Consider the following 18,183-nt stretch of genomic DNA (forward strand, 5'->3'; position numbering starts at 1 on the left):
TTGCTAAAATGTACATTCAGTTAAAAAAAATTGTACCTCTAATAAAATGTGTTTTTAGTCATTATTCAACAGTTAACAAACGTTCTCATTTCAAAATGCACTGTCATTTATATAAAGCCCAACTGACTGTACTAAAACAAACAAAAAAAGAAAAAAAAATCATACATGATATGGCAATGTAATTGTTGGTGTTATTTTTAAATCTTTGTATATAATACCTTTATTTCTCATCTCAAAACATATTTGCTGTATCGACGTATCGTGTATAATGAAACACCAAGTTTTGTATTTCATCATTTATTTAACTGCTATTTGTACAGAGGCCCAATTAATAATAAACAAGTTAAAGTAGTGATATTTTTTTTTACATGTCCTGTACATTTTATTGACACTACTTGTACTACATAACCTTGCAAAACTTACAACTATTAATTCACATTACAATTTATAAGTCACTGTAGGTGATTATACAACAAATTTACACTGCAAAAGTTTAGGTTATAAAGTGTTTACAGTACAAATATATCACAGCACACATGCGCCAAGTCTGTGAACAAGCAACTCTGTTGCCAGTTCTCTTAAGATTTGTGCGCTTCATCATGAACACACATTCATATTGGATGTGCGAGATTAAACAGTATCAAAAGAGTATTTGAAAAAAATATAGTGAAACCATGTGTATACATTATTCATTAAAAGTGCTCTCAAAATAGAAAACATGTTTCGAATTTTAAGATTCTGTGAAATTTTTCCTACGCCTAAGGAAGTGTGCAGTACCGCACACAATATCGTACATTGTGCCAGAAAAGTGTACAAACTAGTGAGTATATTACAATCAACATGCTTAGAAAATGTTTGAAATTACAAAGATTTCTTAGAAAAAATTATAAGTTCATCTTTAAAAACTTAATATGAAAAAAAAAAGGCTGTGGAAGACACTCATAGAAGTGGTATTTTGAAAAGTGGCATTTTTTAAAAAGAATTCACATTACAAATATTATGATTATTTGCATATGTTCTGTGTACTTGAAATATGTACAGAATATTATAACTACCTATAGTTATTATGAAGTGTACACCCACGTGGAAATCATGGTACTTATTTATAAGCAAACGTGTACCCTATCAGCCTGAAATTAATTTGAGGTAATGTATGAGGAAGAGCTTGGAAGTATGCGCCCTTCAAAATATTTTTGACTGGTAATCAATAACTTAGTACTAAAGTTCATTAAAAAGTTAAAATCTTGACTTATTTTTAGGAAGGAAATACAATTTTCTGGTAGGATCCGGCTAACACTGATAATATTTATTTCTCTGAAAGGAAATTTTAGTAAGCAATACAGTTTCAGCAACTACAGCAGAAACAACTACTTATGTCCTCAAGAAAAACCAGGATTTTATGTTTACTACTCCTTTTATGATTACATTTATTTTTATTTTAATATTTAATTACCTGTCTTCAAATAATTTTCAATTACACATGGGATATTTTTTAGAATTTTATATATTTATGGTTTCAGGTTTTACATGCATATAAATACTAGCAAATGAAAACAAGTCTAAAAACCTGACACACTTAGGAAACTTTCTCTCCCAAGACTTTCGGGAAACCACTTAAGATTCACTGGTACACAGAATCAGTGTTTAGATTCTCTAATGCTATTTAGATAGGTATTTATATACTGTACGTATATAACATTATCTTCGTGTCGAGGGTTGATGATTGTAATTTTTTTTGTGGAGCATAAATGAAAAAAATAATGCTCTCGGAAGAAAAAAAAACTTGACTGAACGAGGTTTCTCTAAGAGAGTATTTAAGTAAAAAAAAAAAATATATATATTTTTTTTTTGATAAATAATACTAGTCGTGGTCATCCCTTCTGGCACAACGTCTACGGTTGGTTCTCCCTTCTTCCCCCACAATGATATGTTTGTGCATCAGTGCAATGCCTGGCACAAGCGAAATGAGTGCAAGGCATCCGAGACCACTCGCGTGTGGGGAAAAAAAAACGACGCCCTCGTCAGGCCTCGGCGGGCAGACGTGATATGTTTCGAGGAGTCTGCTGGTAACTGGCTCGCCCCGGGACGACGGGGGCCGGGCGGCGGGGGGGGCTAGTTGCGCGTCAGCATGCCGTTGATCATGATGTTGGCGAGGGCGTTGCGCCTCTTCCTCCAGGCGCCGAGGCCCTGGGAGTGGGACTGGAGCTGCCGGAACCACGCTTTGGTGCGCTCGCCGTCTTCAGCCTGGGGCGAGGAGGGAGGAACACGTCAGCTACCCGCGCAGACAACACTTCAACACTTTCACACGGCGCTATACGAGTATTCCCAAATATACAATTCAACGTTGAACAACTTAATATTCTATTCAACATTTCAAATTAATTTTTCTCAATAATAATTCGTTACATCATTGAGACTCAGATTCTCAAAAAAATTAAAATGAAAAGAATTTTAACATGTAAAGTGTTTGAAGCTGAGAAGATTTATTCTGTTATTTTAATTTTTAATTTCTGCATCATAGTACATATATGTTTTTTTACATGCAAAAAAATAATATGTGATTCTGATTTATATATTTTTTTCTCTTTTAAAATTTCCTGTTTTTTATCAATATTTTTCTTGGACTCCTGCAAAGTGAGAAAAATGTTTTAATTACATTGAAAAATATCTGCTAATCATTTCAAAATTCAATTTATTAAAAAAAAAAAAAAAAAAAAAAACACCAGAATTCACAGAAGCCTGGACATGATAGCCTACAATCCAATAAAGCTACACTGAACACTTTTTGAAGCAACTTTTACAAAAAAAATTTCTGCCCCAAAACCTGGGAAGAAAAGAATGTGTTCACAATCAAGTACACACCTGTTATGGCTGGCAGTATATCACGAAAAGCTGCTCATTGACTTAAAAGTCTTGTAAAAATTTGTATGTTTGAAATTAATGGCTTGTAATATCCAGCGTGATCGTACATCATAACAGTTTATTCTTGTGTGACATGTGCCTGACCAGTCACAGGGCTCTTGATAAAGTTATGTTGGTGTGTGGTGAAGGTACTAAAATGCATACACACGATCAGTCCAGCTCCCAGTTTGGACTGCTCAGTCTGAAATTACAGTTTGGATTACGATCAGTCCAGGTTCTCAGGTGCTCAGTTTGGATCGAACAGTCCAAACTGACCATTTGTACTTAACTGAAGCCTCCCCCCACACGATCAGTCTTGCGGATGTTCCAATTATTGTTTCACTTTTAGTTAGGGAAAGTACAGAAAAAAATAGCAAAGCAACCAAAGAGTATAACAAAGATGTCTGCTGCGACACTCAGCTGATGAACTGATTGTGCCACACTGGGCATTTTGGACTGGTTGGTTACTTAAAGGTAGGAAGATAAATTTAAGTTGAAGTCGAGCTTCGAGATGAACATCATTCCAGAAAATATTTCACAAGAGATTAATAAATAGGTTCTTGAGTGCCATAGAGAGTTTAAAGCCCATGGATGTTTTTTTAACCTACGAAGCAGTGCAGTAAATTTCAGAATAACTGGTTGCAGACGGTACGCCTACTAAACAGGACAAGTCTGAATGTGACCCCCAAACTTTATCTGGAGTTTCATAACCACAAGTAAGTTGAAAACAGAAGAGGTATGACTTGTCTAAAATGCTTCCCACGGCTGGTATGCACCTTTTAAGATTAAGCTGAACTACTCGATTATTGAAAAATAATAGCACGAGTGTTTAAGATAATCTTTAATAGAACAAAGTTTTTCAACCACTGCAACACATGTTGATATCGTAAAATGATTTCTTTAAAATAACTGATGGTGACATAAGTGTTGCATGTAAGGATGTTGAGTGAGGTACGGTTGAAGAGAGTGTAAAATGTATAATGGAGGCAGAATATTTGCATAAGAATAACAAACGTGTAAATTGAATAAAATGTATTAGAAAGTGGGTCAAGGGAAATTAGCTCATTACACCACATCACAAAAATTATGTGTGTATAGGGGCCACAAAGAGCTGTACAACGAACTAGAAAGCTGTAGATACGTAGCTTTAACGTTACTTTCCAGGTTCCCGGTGGTAATTATTTCTAATGCACCATGCTCACAGGGTGAGGTTTGAAAATTTAGTCTCAACACCACAGCGGGAATCAAATTTATAAGCACTGAGTGAGTACCCAAAGTGGTTCTTAGCCTACTGAAATATTGGAGTTCTCGCCACCTTAAGAGCCCCACCTACCCGGGCACACATATGATGTGCCGAGATTCAAAGGAATGCACGTGATTGAAAAACTGCTCAAGATATCCGAGTGGTGTCTGTGAAAAAGCATTTAAAAATGTGCTTAGGGCGGATGAGAAGTTCTGTTTCTGTATTTAGTTTTTAAACTGTATTTTTTAGGAGAGTGAAAAGGCCTAAAATGTGTGTTTTCATAATATTTTTTAGGCACGAAACTCTTGCTACAGATTCTTGAAATTATGCAAGACACTTGAATTTCACCTTTATCTTCATTCCTCTGCCATATGTTATGGTTACCAATGAAATTTCGTAGTTGTCCTATGCATGACTACTGCTATTATCCCTCTCCCTCCACTGTACGCACCTTAAAAATGAAGGTGTCCTTGGATGCGAGCTCTTGAACTTCGAAATAGTCCTCCCACTCTGCCTCGCAGCACACGATACACCTGTCCAGGTACAGGGGTTCCTGAAAGAACAAGCAACGCTCGCCTCAGCATGTGACCAGAAATCCTGTACTGTGAAATGGCCACTGCCCATTTCATACTGCAAATTTCTCTCCAGAAACACCACTCAAATTTTCATATGTTTAGTTGTATCCATCGTTGATGAGCTAAACATTTGTTTTTAACTACTGTGTCGACCGACTCTCAGGATTAACAGGATTGGTGGAGCTATTTCCACTTACTCTAGTAGATAAGTTCTTTGCAATCAGTATCTCATTTGATAAAAAAGTTTTTTCTTTCCATAGGTTTACATAATGCTGTTTAAAAATTTATTAACAGTAACACACAATGTTTTTTTTTAAAAAACCTGAGATCCAAATTTTTTTTAAAAAGCCTTTGAAAGTCATGAAAATTATTAGTGCTTCCCTGAAAGAGTTCTGTAAGCAGCCAGCACATTCAAATATAATTTTTATAGCTCAACTGTTGCTCATAGCTCAGTAATATGACTTGGCAAAAGTATAACTGTAAGTTGCCATGCATGAATATTTAATATCATTCTTTGGAGCCAGATAAAATGTTGTATCATATCCATAGCTAATTGTTCTTACGGTGTCATCTGTAAAAGCATTATTCTAAATCTTTATCATTATCAGGTTTACAAAATATTATTTTACAACATTTACTAGTTCAATGGTAATAAAATAATCTGAAACTAAACTTTATGGTAGCACAAGCACTCAGAGGTAATGGACGAATGCCCACACTCACAAGTAAATACACAGTTAAGTTAACAGTGAGTGAGATTCAAATTCTGCCAACAGCAAAATCTGACTGCATCTATACCAAAAAACATTAACAGGTGTTGTTTGTAATAATTTGTACCTTATCACACAATGATAATTTAGGACATTAAACTTATGTACTTTTTTTTATATCACCAAAATATCAGACACAAGTATGAATTTAGAAATTGTCCAATGAGGAAGCAGAAACCTACTAAACTTATAAAATTATAAATTCACTGATGCTGTAGTAACTGAAGATAGATTTGAGTGTCTAGATGGCGGGATTTGAGTTTTGGTTACTGAACGTCTCGTTACATAGAGGTCATTAAAGACCAGGAATGCATCGTCACTTAGCTAACTATACCGTCTAATTAACATTTCAAAAACTTTACAGGAGGGTAAAAAAAAGTGCTTATTTTCAAGTACGTATAGTGTGTATTTAATGTAATACTATTTTTATTTTAAAACAAAATTTTGAATTCTTTTTTGACAATAAAGCAAAGGTAACTAACTACACTTCTCCTATTACCTTAGCACGAAGCCTACTACAGTTAGTAAGTCTGATTTGTGTATTTAAGTATTCCATTTTTGTGCTTTAGCTTATTTGCCAAACAAATTGTATCGGTGGATGTGAAACATCCACTAGAATGCATTTGGAACAAAAAGTCAGTTTCGTTAAAAATGTCAGTTAAGCGGTTTTGTTTGCTAAGCGACATAATGAAGAATCTCATTCCGCGAAATGGGTCGGGGAGGGGGGGGGGGGGGAGGGGAGGGGGAATAGAACAATTTTGGCCACTGTTTTCTTACAAATTGTTTCCGTTTGTTGGTGGCAATTATAGATTTTATAAGATTTCAGGGGGGAGGGGTGGAATATATATCACCTCCATCTCCCCCCTGCATATGCCCCTGTTAAAGATATGAAACATAATCACACAGACCATGGATATTGGGGAAAGAACTGGCGACAGTGACGAAACACTCCAGCATTTCTCTGGTGTGTTTCCTGGAAACCATAGGAAACTAATCACTAATCAGGACAGTCACACCTGGATCCAAACCTTGATCTTCTGAAATGCGAGTCCAATGTCTTACCATCGTGCAACCTCGCTCCATGGAGGGAAGAGGAGAGATTGCATCCCATTACAACCCCCCCTCCCAAAAAAAAAAAAAAAAAAAAAAAAAAACAATTTTAAATTAATCAGGGTGTCCATATTCTGAAAAGTCAAGGGAGTTGGAATTGGTCAGGGAATATCAGGGATTTTACTTGAAATCCTGGAAAAGTCATAGAAATTCCCCAGTGATAATAATTTGAGGGGAAAATAAATGCCATATTGGTATGGAAGCCCTGTCAGCAGGGCCATCTAGATGGATACTTGAGGGGGGGGGGGAGGGGGGGGCAAAGGTAGTCAAAGTTGAGATTCGATACTTTTTTTTTTAAGTTGGGTTTACCCTGATAGAATGAGATTACAAGTTATTGTTAATAGAATTCATAGAAAACATTACAACTACAGTAAAACCTCGTTTATCCGGCCCTCGTTGGTCCGGATCCCCGGATTAGGTTTGAAGACATCTTATTTAACGTTCACATAAAAGTTGTTTACTACGTTAGCAAGAATGTAACTATAAGTACACCAAATATTCACTTTTTAGTATGATTCAATGTACAGTTTCTACACAGATGGCAGAGTTATGGTAATAAAATGCTATTTGTTGAGTTTAAGAAAGCGCGCTAGTCGACAAACATCATGGTGTACTGGGAGTGTCAGATGGACTATTAATGATGAAGCATTTGCATCACCGTGCTTCATTCAAACACCATATGTGTTTGAAACAGAAGAAAGTTGACATTTTTTAATGAAATTATGTGAAAAGTAATTTTTATATAATTTCTTTTAACAACTTGTAATTAATGAAGGGCATTTATACTAGGTATTTTTTTTACAGAACTTAATTTGTTTTATAGTACTAAATGGCAAGTCTGCTTATTTAAGGATATTTTTTTACCGATATTGCCCAGATTATTCAGATTTTCGACTGTCCAGACTGCCTTTTGGTCCCAGCTTGTCCGGATAGACGAGTTTTAACTGTAATGCGATACACGCAGATCGTATTTACAGCTACCTATGACGACAGTAACGTTTACAGCCTTAAGAGTGTTTTCTTGATTGTGTGGTTTGAAAAGTTATGTGGTTGGGGGGAAGGGGGGGGACAAAATGATTATCCTCCCCCCCCCCCCCCTCCCGGGCCCCTGGTTCCTCTCGGTGGCCCTGGGAACTGGGCAGTGGTTCGTGGCGGGGCGGGCCTACCCTGATGAGGGTGTAGCGTCCTCCCTTCTCCTTGAGGAGCAGCAGGGTGGCCTCCCTAACTCCCGTCTTCCTCGGGAACAGCAGAGCCTCGTCTCCCGGGTCCGGCTTGTGCTCCTCGGACGGCTGCAACACCACGACGCAGCGCGCGTTCGCATCTCCGACGACCGGCAGGCAGCACAGACAGTGTTGATTTAGGGACCAGATTATGCAGTAAATTGCGATAAGACCCATACAACACCGAAAAGCATGTCCATAAAAAACATGACACCAAAATGCATGTTAGAACACCATAAAGCACCGAAATGCAACTGAAACCACTAAATAATCAGCATTTTTAATCAACAATTTAAGTGAAATTACACAAACGATTTCTTTGAATATATTTATTAAGTTTGAGTAATAAAATATTTTTAGCTTAAAGGTTGTACCAAATTGATGTTCTAAATATATTGAATTTTTTTTTTAATATTTTTTTTTTTTTACTTTTAACTGTTATTATTAACCCATCTTTGCATTACAGCACTGCTACATTTTTCTAACACACAATTACGTACAGATCAATTGTTATTGTTCCAAGTAGTTTGAGATGCTTATTATAAATTATTATATCGAGAAAGAGCATTATATACTGTAGTGTATAGTCTCAATAAACTGTTTTGGTGAATTATTATGAAGAATTATTATGGAAATGTACCCATGAAATGTGAAATGTAACCTACTATAAACCAGGATAAACTGCACCAAGATGAAAACCGACAGTAACGATAAACTCTGAATAAACTAAAAATGTTGGCAGGGCAGTGATGCAATCTGGCGACCAAGGGCAAAATCCGAAATTCACCCAAAAATATTTATCGCAAGCAGCTCAATTGGTGCGGGATTACGAGTGTACCAAACCATATATGTATTGCCTAATTTAAGACTGTACAAACTAAGACTAGTTTTCAATACCTACATTTTATGGAGTTCTCCCCACACAAGATGGTAGCACACACACAAAAAAAAAGTGTTTATATAACCAGGGGCACAAATCTGTAGGATTTGCAAGGGGGCCCCGCGGAAATTTCCACTTGGCTCGTGAGTTTAGCTCGTAGGGTTAACCCACAGTCATCTCTGGATACAGTGCTTGTATGAAGTATACTGCCTATATTTTGGCTACATGCATACAACAAGCAGGAAACTAAAATTTACAAAAAGGTTTTCCATAAGACAAGGTTTTGACATCAAACCCATTTCACAGTCACGCTTTTGCACATTCTGTGTGTGTGTGTGTGTGTGTGTGTACTGATTATACATGTCAGCTTTCTCTAATTTATTGTTACTAATCATTGGATTGGCCTCCCAGCAAGAAGTGGAGGTATTTGCATGTAACAATGAAAAGAATTCTAAACCAAAAACTTTTGAATATTCACATTATTTAAACACCACACTTATAGCCTTAAATGGTCATTCATCACCCACTACTAGTATAGCAAATTAATGGTATTCAACAAGTGAATGCCTTAAATCTTTCCCAAATATACCAGTCAACTGTTTACTGCTACCGGGAATTGCTGTAGCCATTTAAAATGTTATTTTTCCTTCTCAAAAAAAGAACACAAAAACTCTGTAAAAAAATAACTTCAATTATGAATGTTTATAAACCTCAAACTCAGCATCAGAGGTCAAGTATTACAGATAAGGAAGAAAAAATATAAAAAAAGTGTAGTTGTTGACAGCCTTGGAAATGGTGTTAACGCTGAGACAAATAACACTAGTTGAAGACTAAATATTGCTTGCAGCGCCAGAGATCACTAGCAACTTTAAATTTGTTTTATTTTCGGTAAAGGGGAAGTTGGGCATTGAGAGATTTGATTAAGGTTTAACATCGCCTGTGTGAGATTATGCACACGGGCTTAAGGCTTCAGACGACAATCCCTCCAAGATTTTATTGGACTCATATTCACCTGGATGGACTCAGTGCTCATACATTCGAGTCATACCGGGATTTTGGGATCAAACTGTCAACCCTCGCCAATGAGCACAACACCTTAGCACTCACAGCCTCCATGGACAGGTGTTGACCGCTGGGTGTCAGCGTTAGAGGAAACAGGTTAAAATCTTGAATTGTAAGGGGAATAGTGAATTTCTGGAAAAATCAGGGAGTAGCCGGGGAAATATAATTTAGGCCACAAAATTTTAAATGAAATTGTCGCGAAGTATAAATTTTATTTAAGTTCATCGCCCTCTGTTGTAGAGCTGCTTGCGATACCCATAGTTTGCAATTAAGGTTTCTGCTGCACAAGTAAGACTATGCTTTATGGGATGGGTGGTGTGATATCTGCTTGCAGCGCAGCCGGCCGGCCATGTTGCGTGATTTCTTCCCGAGAGGTCTAGAGTGCATTGGCCAGACTGTGTACAACTATAACTATTATATATTTTTTTGATGAGAAAATTTTTCTCAATAGTTAAATTTTTAAAAAGAAAATTGATTGAAACACTAAAATCACGGGGGATAGTAGACTTTTAGAACTCCAACATTTACACATAGAAAATTTAATTAATGATTTTGCTCGAAAAAAGAAATTGAAATTTTTTTTTTAGTTCTTTTTTTTTTTAAGAAAATGTTTTTAATTCATTGTTCTTATGTCAACTGTTTGATGATTTTGTTAAAACAAATCATACATACCTACTTATACATTAATGTAATTAATTAAACGAAACACATGTAAGTTAATACGAAAGACGTGTGTGTAAGCCGACATTAAATACAAACTACTTGGAAACACAATCCCTTCTGCTTCTGTGTATGAGGCCTGTCAAGCTATAATAGGGAAAAAATGTGTTATTGTTAGGGACAAGATTAAGTATGTGTTGAATTGCGAGAAAATCGAAATAACACCAAAAAGCATGCCAATGCACGATATCATAGAGAAATGTGAGTAAACAACATAAAACACAGAAATGTAATAAAAACATGAAATTAATCAGTGTTTAAGTAGAACTTTACTGAGAGACAAAAAATTAAATTTTCAAGTATCAAAATTTAATGAATGATATTTTGTCAGAATATTTTTGTACTAAAATTTATAATGTAAAAATGGATTGAAAAACAAATCCATGTCACTATGTTTAAGCTTTAATCTCATATAACATAATTAGTAGGTAACTCATTTACACTCCTGAAGATGGTACATTTTCAAAACACATAAACACCTGCAAAAATATATTTTTATACCAAATGGTTCATCTCTAGGCATACTTATTACAAATTATTTTATTGTAAAAATGCATCACGTAATAGTCTAAATGGTACTAATTTTGGCGAAATCAGTCTTTAGAAATATATGAGTCTAATATTTGTCGAAAAGCACATTATCTTTATGAACAAAATGGATTCATAAAAAAATCTTGTCCCTGATTATTGTGGTCCAATAAGGATTATAATAATTCTTCTAAAATTACTGTATTTTTGTGATTTATCTTATTCTGTCTTTGCTTTTTTTTTTTTTTTTTTTTTTTTGTTTCTTATAAATCCAGGAAGGGAGGGTTTCGGGACCCCACAGCTACGTCCCTTGACGACCATGTAGGTGTTTGCAGCAACGTGGCCGTACCTTCCCGTTGGTGATGAGCATGGCGTTGATGGGGTTCAGCTTGATGGTGCGACCCCTCCGCCAGTTGTTGTCTGTCGGGTTGGTGTACAGCAGCTTCCCCTCCATCACGAACCTCGCCTCGTCATGGTTCCACTCCAGGACGTCCAGGGCCATCTAGGGGAGCGCGCGGCACGTCACAGTGGGGGGGGGGGGGGGAGAGGGGTGGCGCTCTCCCGAGCATCTTAACTGGGTAGGGCTTTACAATTCTAACAGCTGCCTGCACGTCCCTAGGCATGTAACTGTTGTATCGTTCATTTATTTTTATTTATTTACTAGCTAATGCCCGGCATGCGTTGCCATGCCTCAATCAATTTTCTTGGTAATTTGTACAAAGTAGGTACACATACACTAAACATCTATCTCTCTATAATTCTCTATCTCTCGATCTATGTATATCTCTATCTCTCTATTTTATATATCCTTCTATATCTCTCTCTCTATCTCATCTGTATGCCTATATCTATATGTCTCTATATATGTCACTCTATAGCAATGAAAATATTAAAAATCTATGTTTTTACTTATCTATATTTTTATATATCTCTTTACCTGTCACTCCTGTGACATAGATAAGTATATAAAAACACACACATTTTTAAATTCAACATTGTGTCAAAATTTCAAAGCAACCATTGAAGAATTTTCATAGATTTAAGATTTTGAACAAACAAACATGTACATTTTTATTTATACAGATTTATTCCACAGAGCCTTTGATTATGGCATGTACCGTAAGGCTGGCGAACATGAATCATTAAATATTTATAGTTTACATATCCAAAAGCACACTAATAACAAGGTGAGACATTATTAAAGTGAAATATAATATGTACCCACCTTTACGAGATAACAATTTATTTTCAGAATTTTTATTTATTTAGATAATAGGCCTACATGTTTAAAAAATTATTTTTAGGATACACACACCTTGTTATACAATTTGTGCATGCTTAACATTAACAGAATATATTCAGTACGGACTAAAATACAACTACTATTAACTTACATAGTATGGAAACTGAGCAGGATTCAGGATATGGTAAACTACACAAAGGTAAATCTTGCTCTTCATTTTCCTTACAACTAACATACAACTTCACAACACTATTGGCATTCATACTTTATGAAGTCCATACAACAGCACTGGGGCTGACCCAGGATTGACTTCTGGTGTGGGGGGGGGGGGGGGGGGGGGGTGTGTGGATGCGGTTCCGGTAGTCTGGACCTAATATACTACCTGTTTGTTACTTCAGAAGTCGTATTATCCAGTGCATATTTGACCTTTCTGGGGGGAGGGGGGTCACATACCCCCGTGCCTCTAAATCCACCAATGCACCAGCAGATGTGCCAAATATTAATTACTGAATACACCACATTTGCAGCCCACCTATTAGAGCCTAATGTATACATGCTACACACTAACATCAATCACTTTCTTGTGGACTCTACGTCTGTTTTGGATAGCGTGACAACTCTCTGTATCTGTTTGGTCCATTAACAAAGGAATCTGGAAACCCAGAATATGAAGGCAAAATATCCAGGGGACAAGCAACCATATAACTATTTTCCCACTTTTAAGGAAAGTACTTCATAAATATCTAGCGGAATACCACTAGTACATTTGAAGCTGTACATGTTTACTTGTATAATCTGTCATTAAATTACTGTGTTAACAATGATTTCTGTAGAGTATCAGTATTATTAAAATCCTTAATATCAATAAAATTTAGGTACTCTTCAAACAACAATTTATTTGATAGGTTCTAGAAAGGTAGAACTGAAATAAATATATGTACACACTTTATATATGTGTATATGTATGTGTGGATGTATGTATATACACAAACATTTGAAATTACACACTAGACGGAGCCCTGAAATGCTGAAGTACAGGAATTTACTATATACATCACCTTTCTCAGCTTGATGTTAATGATGTCAGTTTCCCCACTGGATCGACGGCTGTTCATTATCGAGATCCTTCTCCAAAGTTTCGTGGATGTGAAGTCTTTGGCTTCCTGAAAGCAATGTAACATTAGTGCCTGATTAGCAGGGCCACAACTAGAGTCTCTGGCACCCGGGGCATGAATGGATTCATGCGCACCCCCCCCCCTTTTTTTTGCACATACCACACCAATAAATCGGGGGGTCCGGGGGCCCTCCCACGGAAAAATGGTGCTATGTTGAGACGTTATATTGTAAATCAGATTTGACATTCCTGGCATGCAAGTTAAAAAACTTCTTACCAGTTACCAGTTGTATTAGGAATTACAATGCAAGCGATTTCGGCGCCCCCACAGCTTTGCGCCCGGGGCATATGCCCCGCTTGCCCCCCCCCCCTCCCCAATAGTTGCGGCCCTGGTAGTTCACATTTATTTAATAAGCTATTTCGTCCATTTTCAATTTCACAATGCCTACTGGTATTAAAATTAAATATAATGACAATAGAATGACGTAAAAATATATTTTCTCTAGTGAACACTCGGTTGCTTACTCTACATCGTACTTAACCAATGTTATTTTTATAACAACACCGCTAAAATAAACTGTTGCAATGTGGTCTGCTGTTCGGGCAGCCTGCTTCAATTGAAATTACCATTCACAATCAAAATAGCATTGAGATTTATTTTTGTTAGAGAAAAGAAAACACAAAAATCTGTCCAGAATATGTACTTCCCCAAAAAGTGTATTAAAATCATAGCTAAAGGGGCTTTCCAATATTTTCAAATTGGTTAGTTTAATTAGTTTTTTGTGAATTTTAATATTACCATGTTTTAATTTCTCATGTTCTCTACTCAGTCTACTAGGAGTACATCCTAAGTTAAATACAACATATGATAAATGAAAACCAACACGCAATGTGTTTTTTTTCTAAGGATTCAAGAAAAGAGATATTTCATGAGACATAGTGAAGGCAGAGTCATCACTTTTAATTCAATACAGTCATACAAATTATTGTAATTTTTTACGGGACAGCGTCTAATAAATCGATGAACGCTGGCTGCACACACGAAATTGTCCCACTACGGATGTCCCACTACGGATGTGTTTACGCACGCGTGGCATCTCTCTGGTATGTTGCGGACAGTACAGAGAACTCGGCCGGGGTTCGAGGTTATTGTTGTGCACCGTGCCACGGGAGTATATTTGCAAGGAAATGGTGTTCTTACAAGTACGTATTATTTTAATTACTAGTGTAAATCAGTATATTTAAACTGTGTTGTATGAGTATTGTTTTAGCTGTGTAACTAAATATTTATTGCTGGTATGATACTTGTCACGCTTTAGTTTGACATTGGTAATTATTTGTCATGAGTTATTATTTGATCAACTAAATCACACACCGTATTATTGTTATGAGCCCACGAGCGTGTAAATATTTCGAGTCCAACAGAGAATATGCTAGTTAAAAGAAATTCAAACAAATATCGTGCGTGGAATATTATTAATCTATAACATCTGAAACAATTGTTTTCACTATGGTCTCGTGGCTGTGCTGTTAGCGACGCTGACTACAATTGATAGGATGATGAATCAAATCCCGGCGACTGAATTTTTTTTTGTACTTGTAAAAATAAATACGGCGTGCACGACCCTTCAAAAGTAATAAATATATTTGAATTAATGAATGCAAATAAAAGTAAATTTATTAATTAAATTGTAGATTTCATTTCACTCCTTCTTTGTATCCATACAAAATAGTGATAATTCAATAAAAATGGTTCAATTTTATTCATAAAAGTATGCAGAGGTAGATTTTATCATACAAAAGATAGAAAAATTTTAAAAAAATTTCTTTCTCAAAGAATATACCTAATAATTTTAATGCCTAAATGGTTTGGTTGCAAAAACCTATTACGGCTCAGTCTCAGGCCGAATATGATATTTCCTTTTCTTCTGGATCAATCATTTCATCAATGTTTTGTTATGACGTTGTCACGTTAAACTATCGTCCGTAAACCGACTTTACAGACAACCAATTTTTTTTAAAATTAATTATAAGTTTTGGTTCTAAACAAAAAAAATCCAAAGTGAAATAAACTATCTACTTCAATGTTATTTTCTTTTTTAGAGCTTCTTTCTCTAGTTGTTACCGCATAATAAGTATAATAGCAATAAACAGCAGCAAAACAACAGAAAAATTAATTTTAATTCATAGAAATATATTTAACATTTTTTATGAGTAGTGTGTCAATTGTGTAAATGTGTTTTGTTTTTTATGTCATAGCACTGTCAGGGGTACCAAGTACCAATATTTCTAACAGTGTAGTGTGTCAACTGTATAAATGTGTTTTGTTTTTTATGTCATAGCACTGTCAGGGGTACCAAGTACCAATATTTCTAACAGAAATTTAGTTTCAAACTTGGATTTTAAAGACTGCCGTTTCAGCAGGCAAAACTTCAGTAAAAAAAATAAATATACAGTCACAAACCCCTCAAGGGCCGCAATGATGCATGAAAGGAAGAGAGTGACTCATCCTTTCACGGAAGACTGCTCCGGCGATTCTGCAAGGATCCCAGCAACTATTCGGGAGGTCAACAAATCAGTGATGCCAAACGCGGTAACATTTACGCAGAATACAAAGACTCAAAGAAAATAATTATCACTCTCGTGTAATAATGAGCTAATCCACCAATGAAACAGTTATAGAAATTACACAGCTCTAAAACAATCTTAAAATTTAATCTAAAAATAAAACTAAAATAAGTTTCAGTTTTTTATATTTATGCTTGAATACTTGAATATAAACATAAATTTGTTTTTTTAAAGTGTACACCTAATTAACTGAATAATATTTAACCAAAATGAATTTTACCACAATTAAATGTGCCACACGTGCAGCCAACAGCAAACCGGCTATATGCGCAATGGTAAGATACATAATATTTGTGACGCCCAGTGGCGTAGCCAGGATTTGTGTATGGGGGATGTTAAGAAGCATGCGCCCGCCCCCCCCCACCCCTCCGTATTAAAGCGGGAGGGGGGTCCGGGGTTCCTTCCCCGGGAAAATTTGGATTTTAAGGTGTAAAATAGTGCTATTTTAGCAGTTTTCGGTACTTAAATTTAAATATTGTAATGGTAAAAATTTTATTAATTTTAATATGAAATTTGTTTGAGTGATGAATAAGAAATTAATTAAACATTTGGTGCTAAGGAGAGGGGGGGTTTGAACCTCTATATACCCCCCCCCCCCCCCCCCCCCCCGGTTGAGCCACTGGTGACGCCTCGTTTTAAGGGTCTCTGATCCATAATAAATACGCAACACTCCATAGTTCCGTGACTGGATGCCTGAATCAGCAATGGATGCGGGAAATCTGTGGTACTTGGCAGCACTGTCAAGATGCACTTCTCGATGATCCTTAAGTCCCCGGAAGGGAAGCCTACAACTCACGTATTTTCGGTTCCCTGCAAGAATTTCCGAAGATTTCCGAAGTTTTGCGTTTTGGTACTAACGCCACTTCAGCCGCTAAATCAGAAGTTTCCAATGAAAACCAAGCATGTTGTGACTGACCTAACCTAACCTAACCCTTCTATTTTTTTTTTAATTTCAATTTTTGAGAGAAATCCGAAGTTGCACGAATGTGTTATCTTTAAAAGATTTGTGCAATGGGAGTGCATGACTTGATGTAAGTTTTTGGACATACGCCATTGCTAAGAACTTTTTCTGTTGAAGAAAAACTAAAAAATAAAAATAAAGAAACAAATAAATAAAAATACCCAAAAAAAGACAAAAAAAAACACAAAATTAAGCAAAAAATTGCTGTTGTCAACAAGGATATAAACACCACAAAATATTCCGTAACAGGAATATGGTCAACAAACAAAGAAACACAAAGAAAAATGTCACAAATGATGGCGACACAAATATTGAACCCAAAACAATTCAGCACAACGGTTGAAACGAAACAAAAACACGACAAAACGATAAGAAGAAACAAACACAATAGTTTTCCAAAACAGAATAGAACGATAAACCCCCACACAAATGATGACAACACAAAAATATTGAACCCAAAATAATTCAGCACAACGGTTGAAACGAGACAAAAACACGACGAAACGAGAAGACGAAACGAACACAATAGTTTTACCGAAACAGAAACAAGCACGAACGTGGTAGGGAACCGAAACTACGTGAGTTGCAGGCAGGCTTCCCTGCCACACGGGGGAGGGCGCACCCACCTCGTTCATGTGCTCGAGATGCAGCTCGATCTTGTGCTGCGCCTCCTTCAGCAGCTCTCGGCCGCTGTGGTGCGGCGGCGTCACCTTGTAGAGGCGCGCCAGCAGCAAGGGGTACTTGGTCACCCTCTGGACGGGTACCTGCCGGGCACACCACACCCCAACCTTGCGGACACCCCCGATGCTACAGAGTCTCCGCCTTCGCTCCGGAACATCTCCAGCTCCAGGGCCGGTGCAAGGTAAATTGGCGCCCTAGGCGAAAAACCTTAATGCCACCCCCCCCCCCCCCCGGGCGGACACCCCCAAAAAAATTTTCCTTGCCTCAAAATACATCACGTAAGCCTAAGATTTTGTCAACAATCAAATGTAAGCAGGCTTGTGTTTTTTTTTTTTTTTTTTTTTACCTTTTTTACTTATTACAAATCATAAACAGGTCACCGTGGACTTTAAATAATTACTTATATCAATATAAACATTCCAAACTGAAATCCATTTTCATCTAGTTTCAATAATCGTTAAACATATTATATCAGCTGTTGTGTGTAGTGCTGCGCCGCCCCCAGCTACTTGGCGCCCTGGGCGGTTGCCTAGTTCGCCTATATGGA

At 36.6% G+C, this 18,183-nt stretch overlaps 1 protein-coding gene across 2 annotated transcripts in view; it reads right to left on the bottom strand.

Moving 5' to 3' along the window:
* Positions 1-226: 226 nt before the first annotated feature.
* LOC134534030 (uncharacterized) overlaps positions 227-18,183 on the bottom strand; it is a 320,338-nt gene continuing 302,381 nt past the window's right edge. For both annotated transcript variants that reach the window (XM_063371973.1, XM_063371974.1), the window contains 6 exons: positions 17,582-17,719; positions 13,311-13,415; positions 11,359-11,511; positions 7,766-7,888; positions 4,596-4,697; positions 227-2,244 (listed from right to left, as the gene is read on the bottom strand). In XM_063371973.1, coding sequence (XP_063228043.1) covers positions 2,113-2,244; positions 4,596-4,697; positions 7,766-7,888; positions 11,359-11,511; positions 13,311-13,415; positions 17,582-17,719 — 753 coding nt within the window. In that variant the 3' untranslated portion in view covers positions 227-2,112. The remainder of the gene's footprint in view (positions 2,245-4,595; positions 4,698-7,765; positions 7,889-11,358; positions 11,512-13,310; positions 13,416-17,581; positions 17,720-18,183) is intronic.

The sequence above is a fragment of the Bacillus rossius genome, chromosome 7 (genome assembly GCF_032445375.1).
Source record: "Bacillus rossius redtenbacheri isolate Brsri chromosome 7, Brsri_v3, whole genome shotgun sequence".
Taxonomy (NCBI): domain Eukaryota; kingdom Metazoa; phylum Arthropoda; class Insecta; order Phasmatodea; family Bacillidae; genus Bacillus; species Bacillus rossius.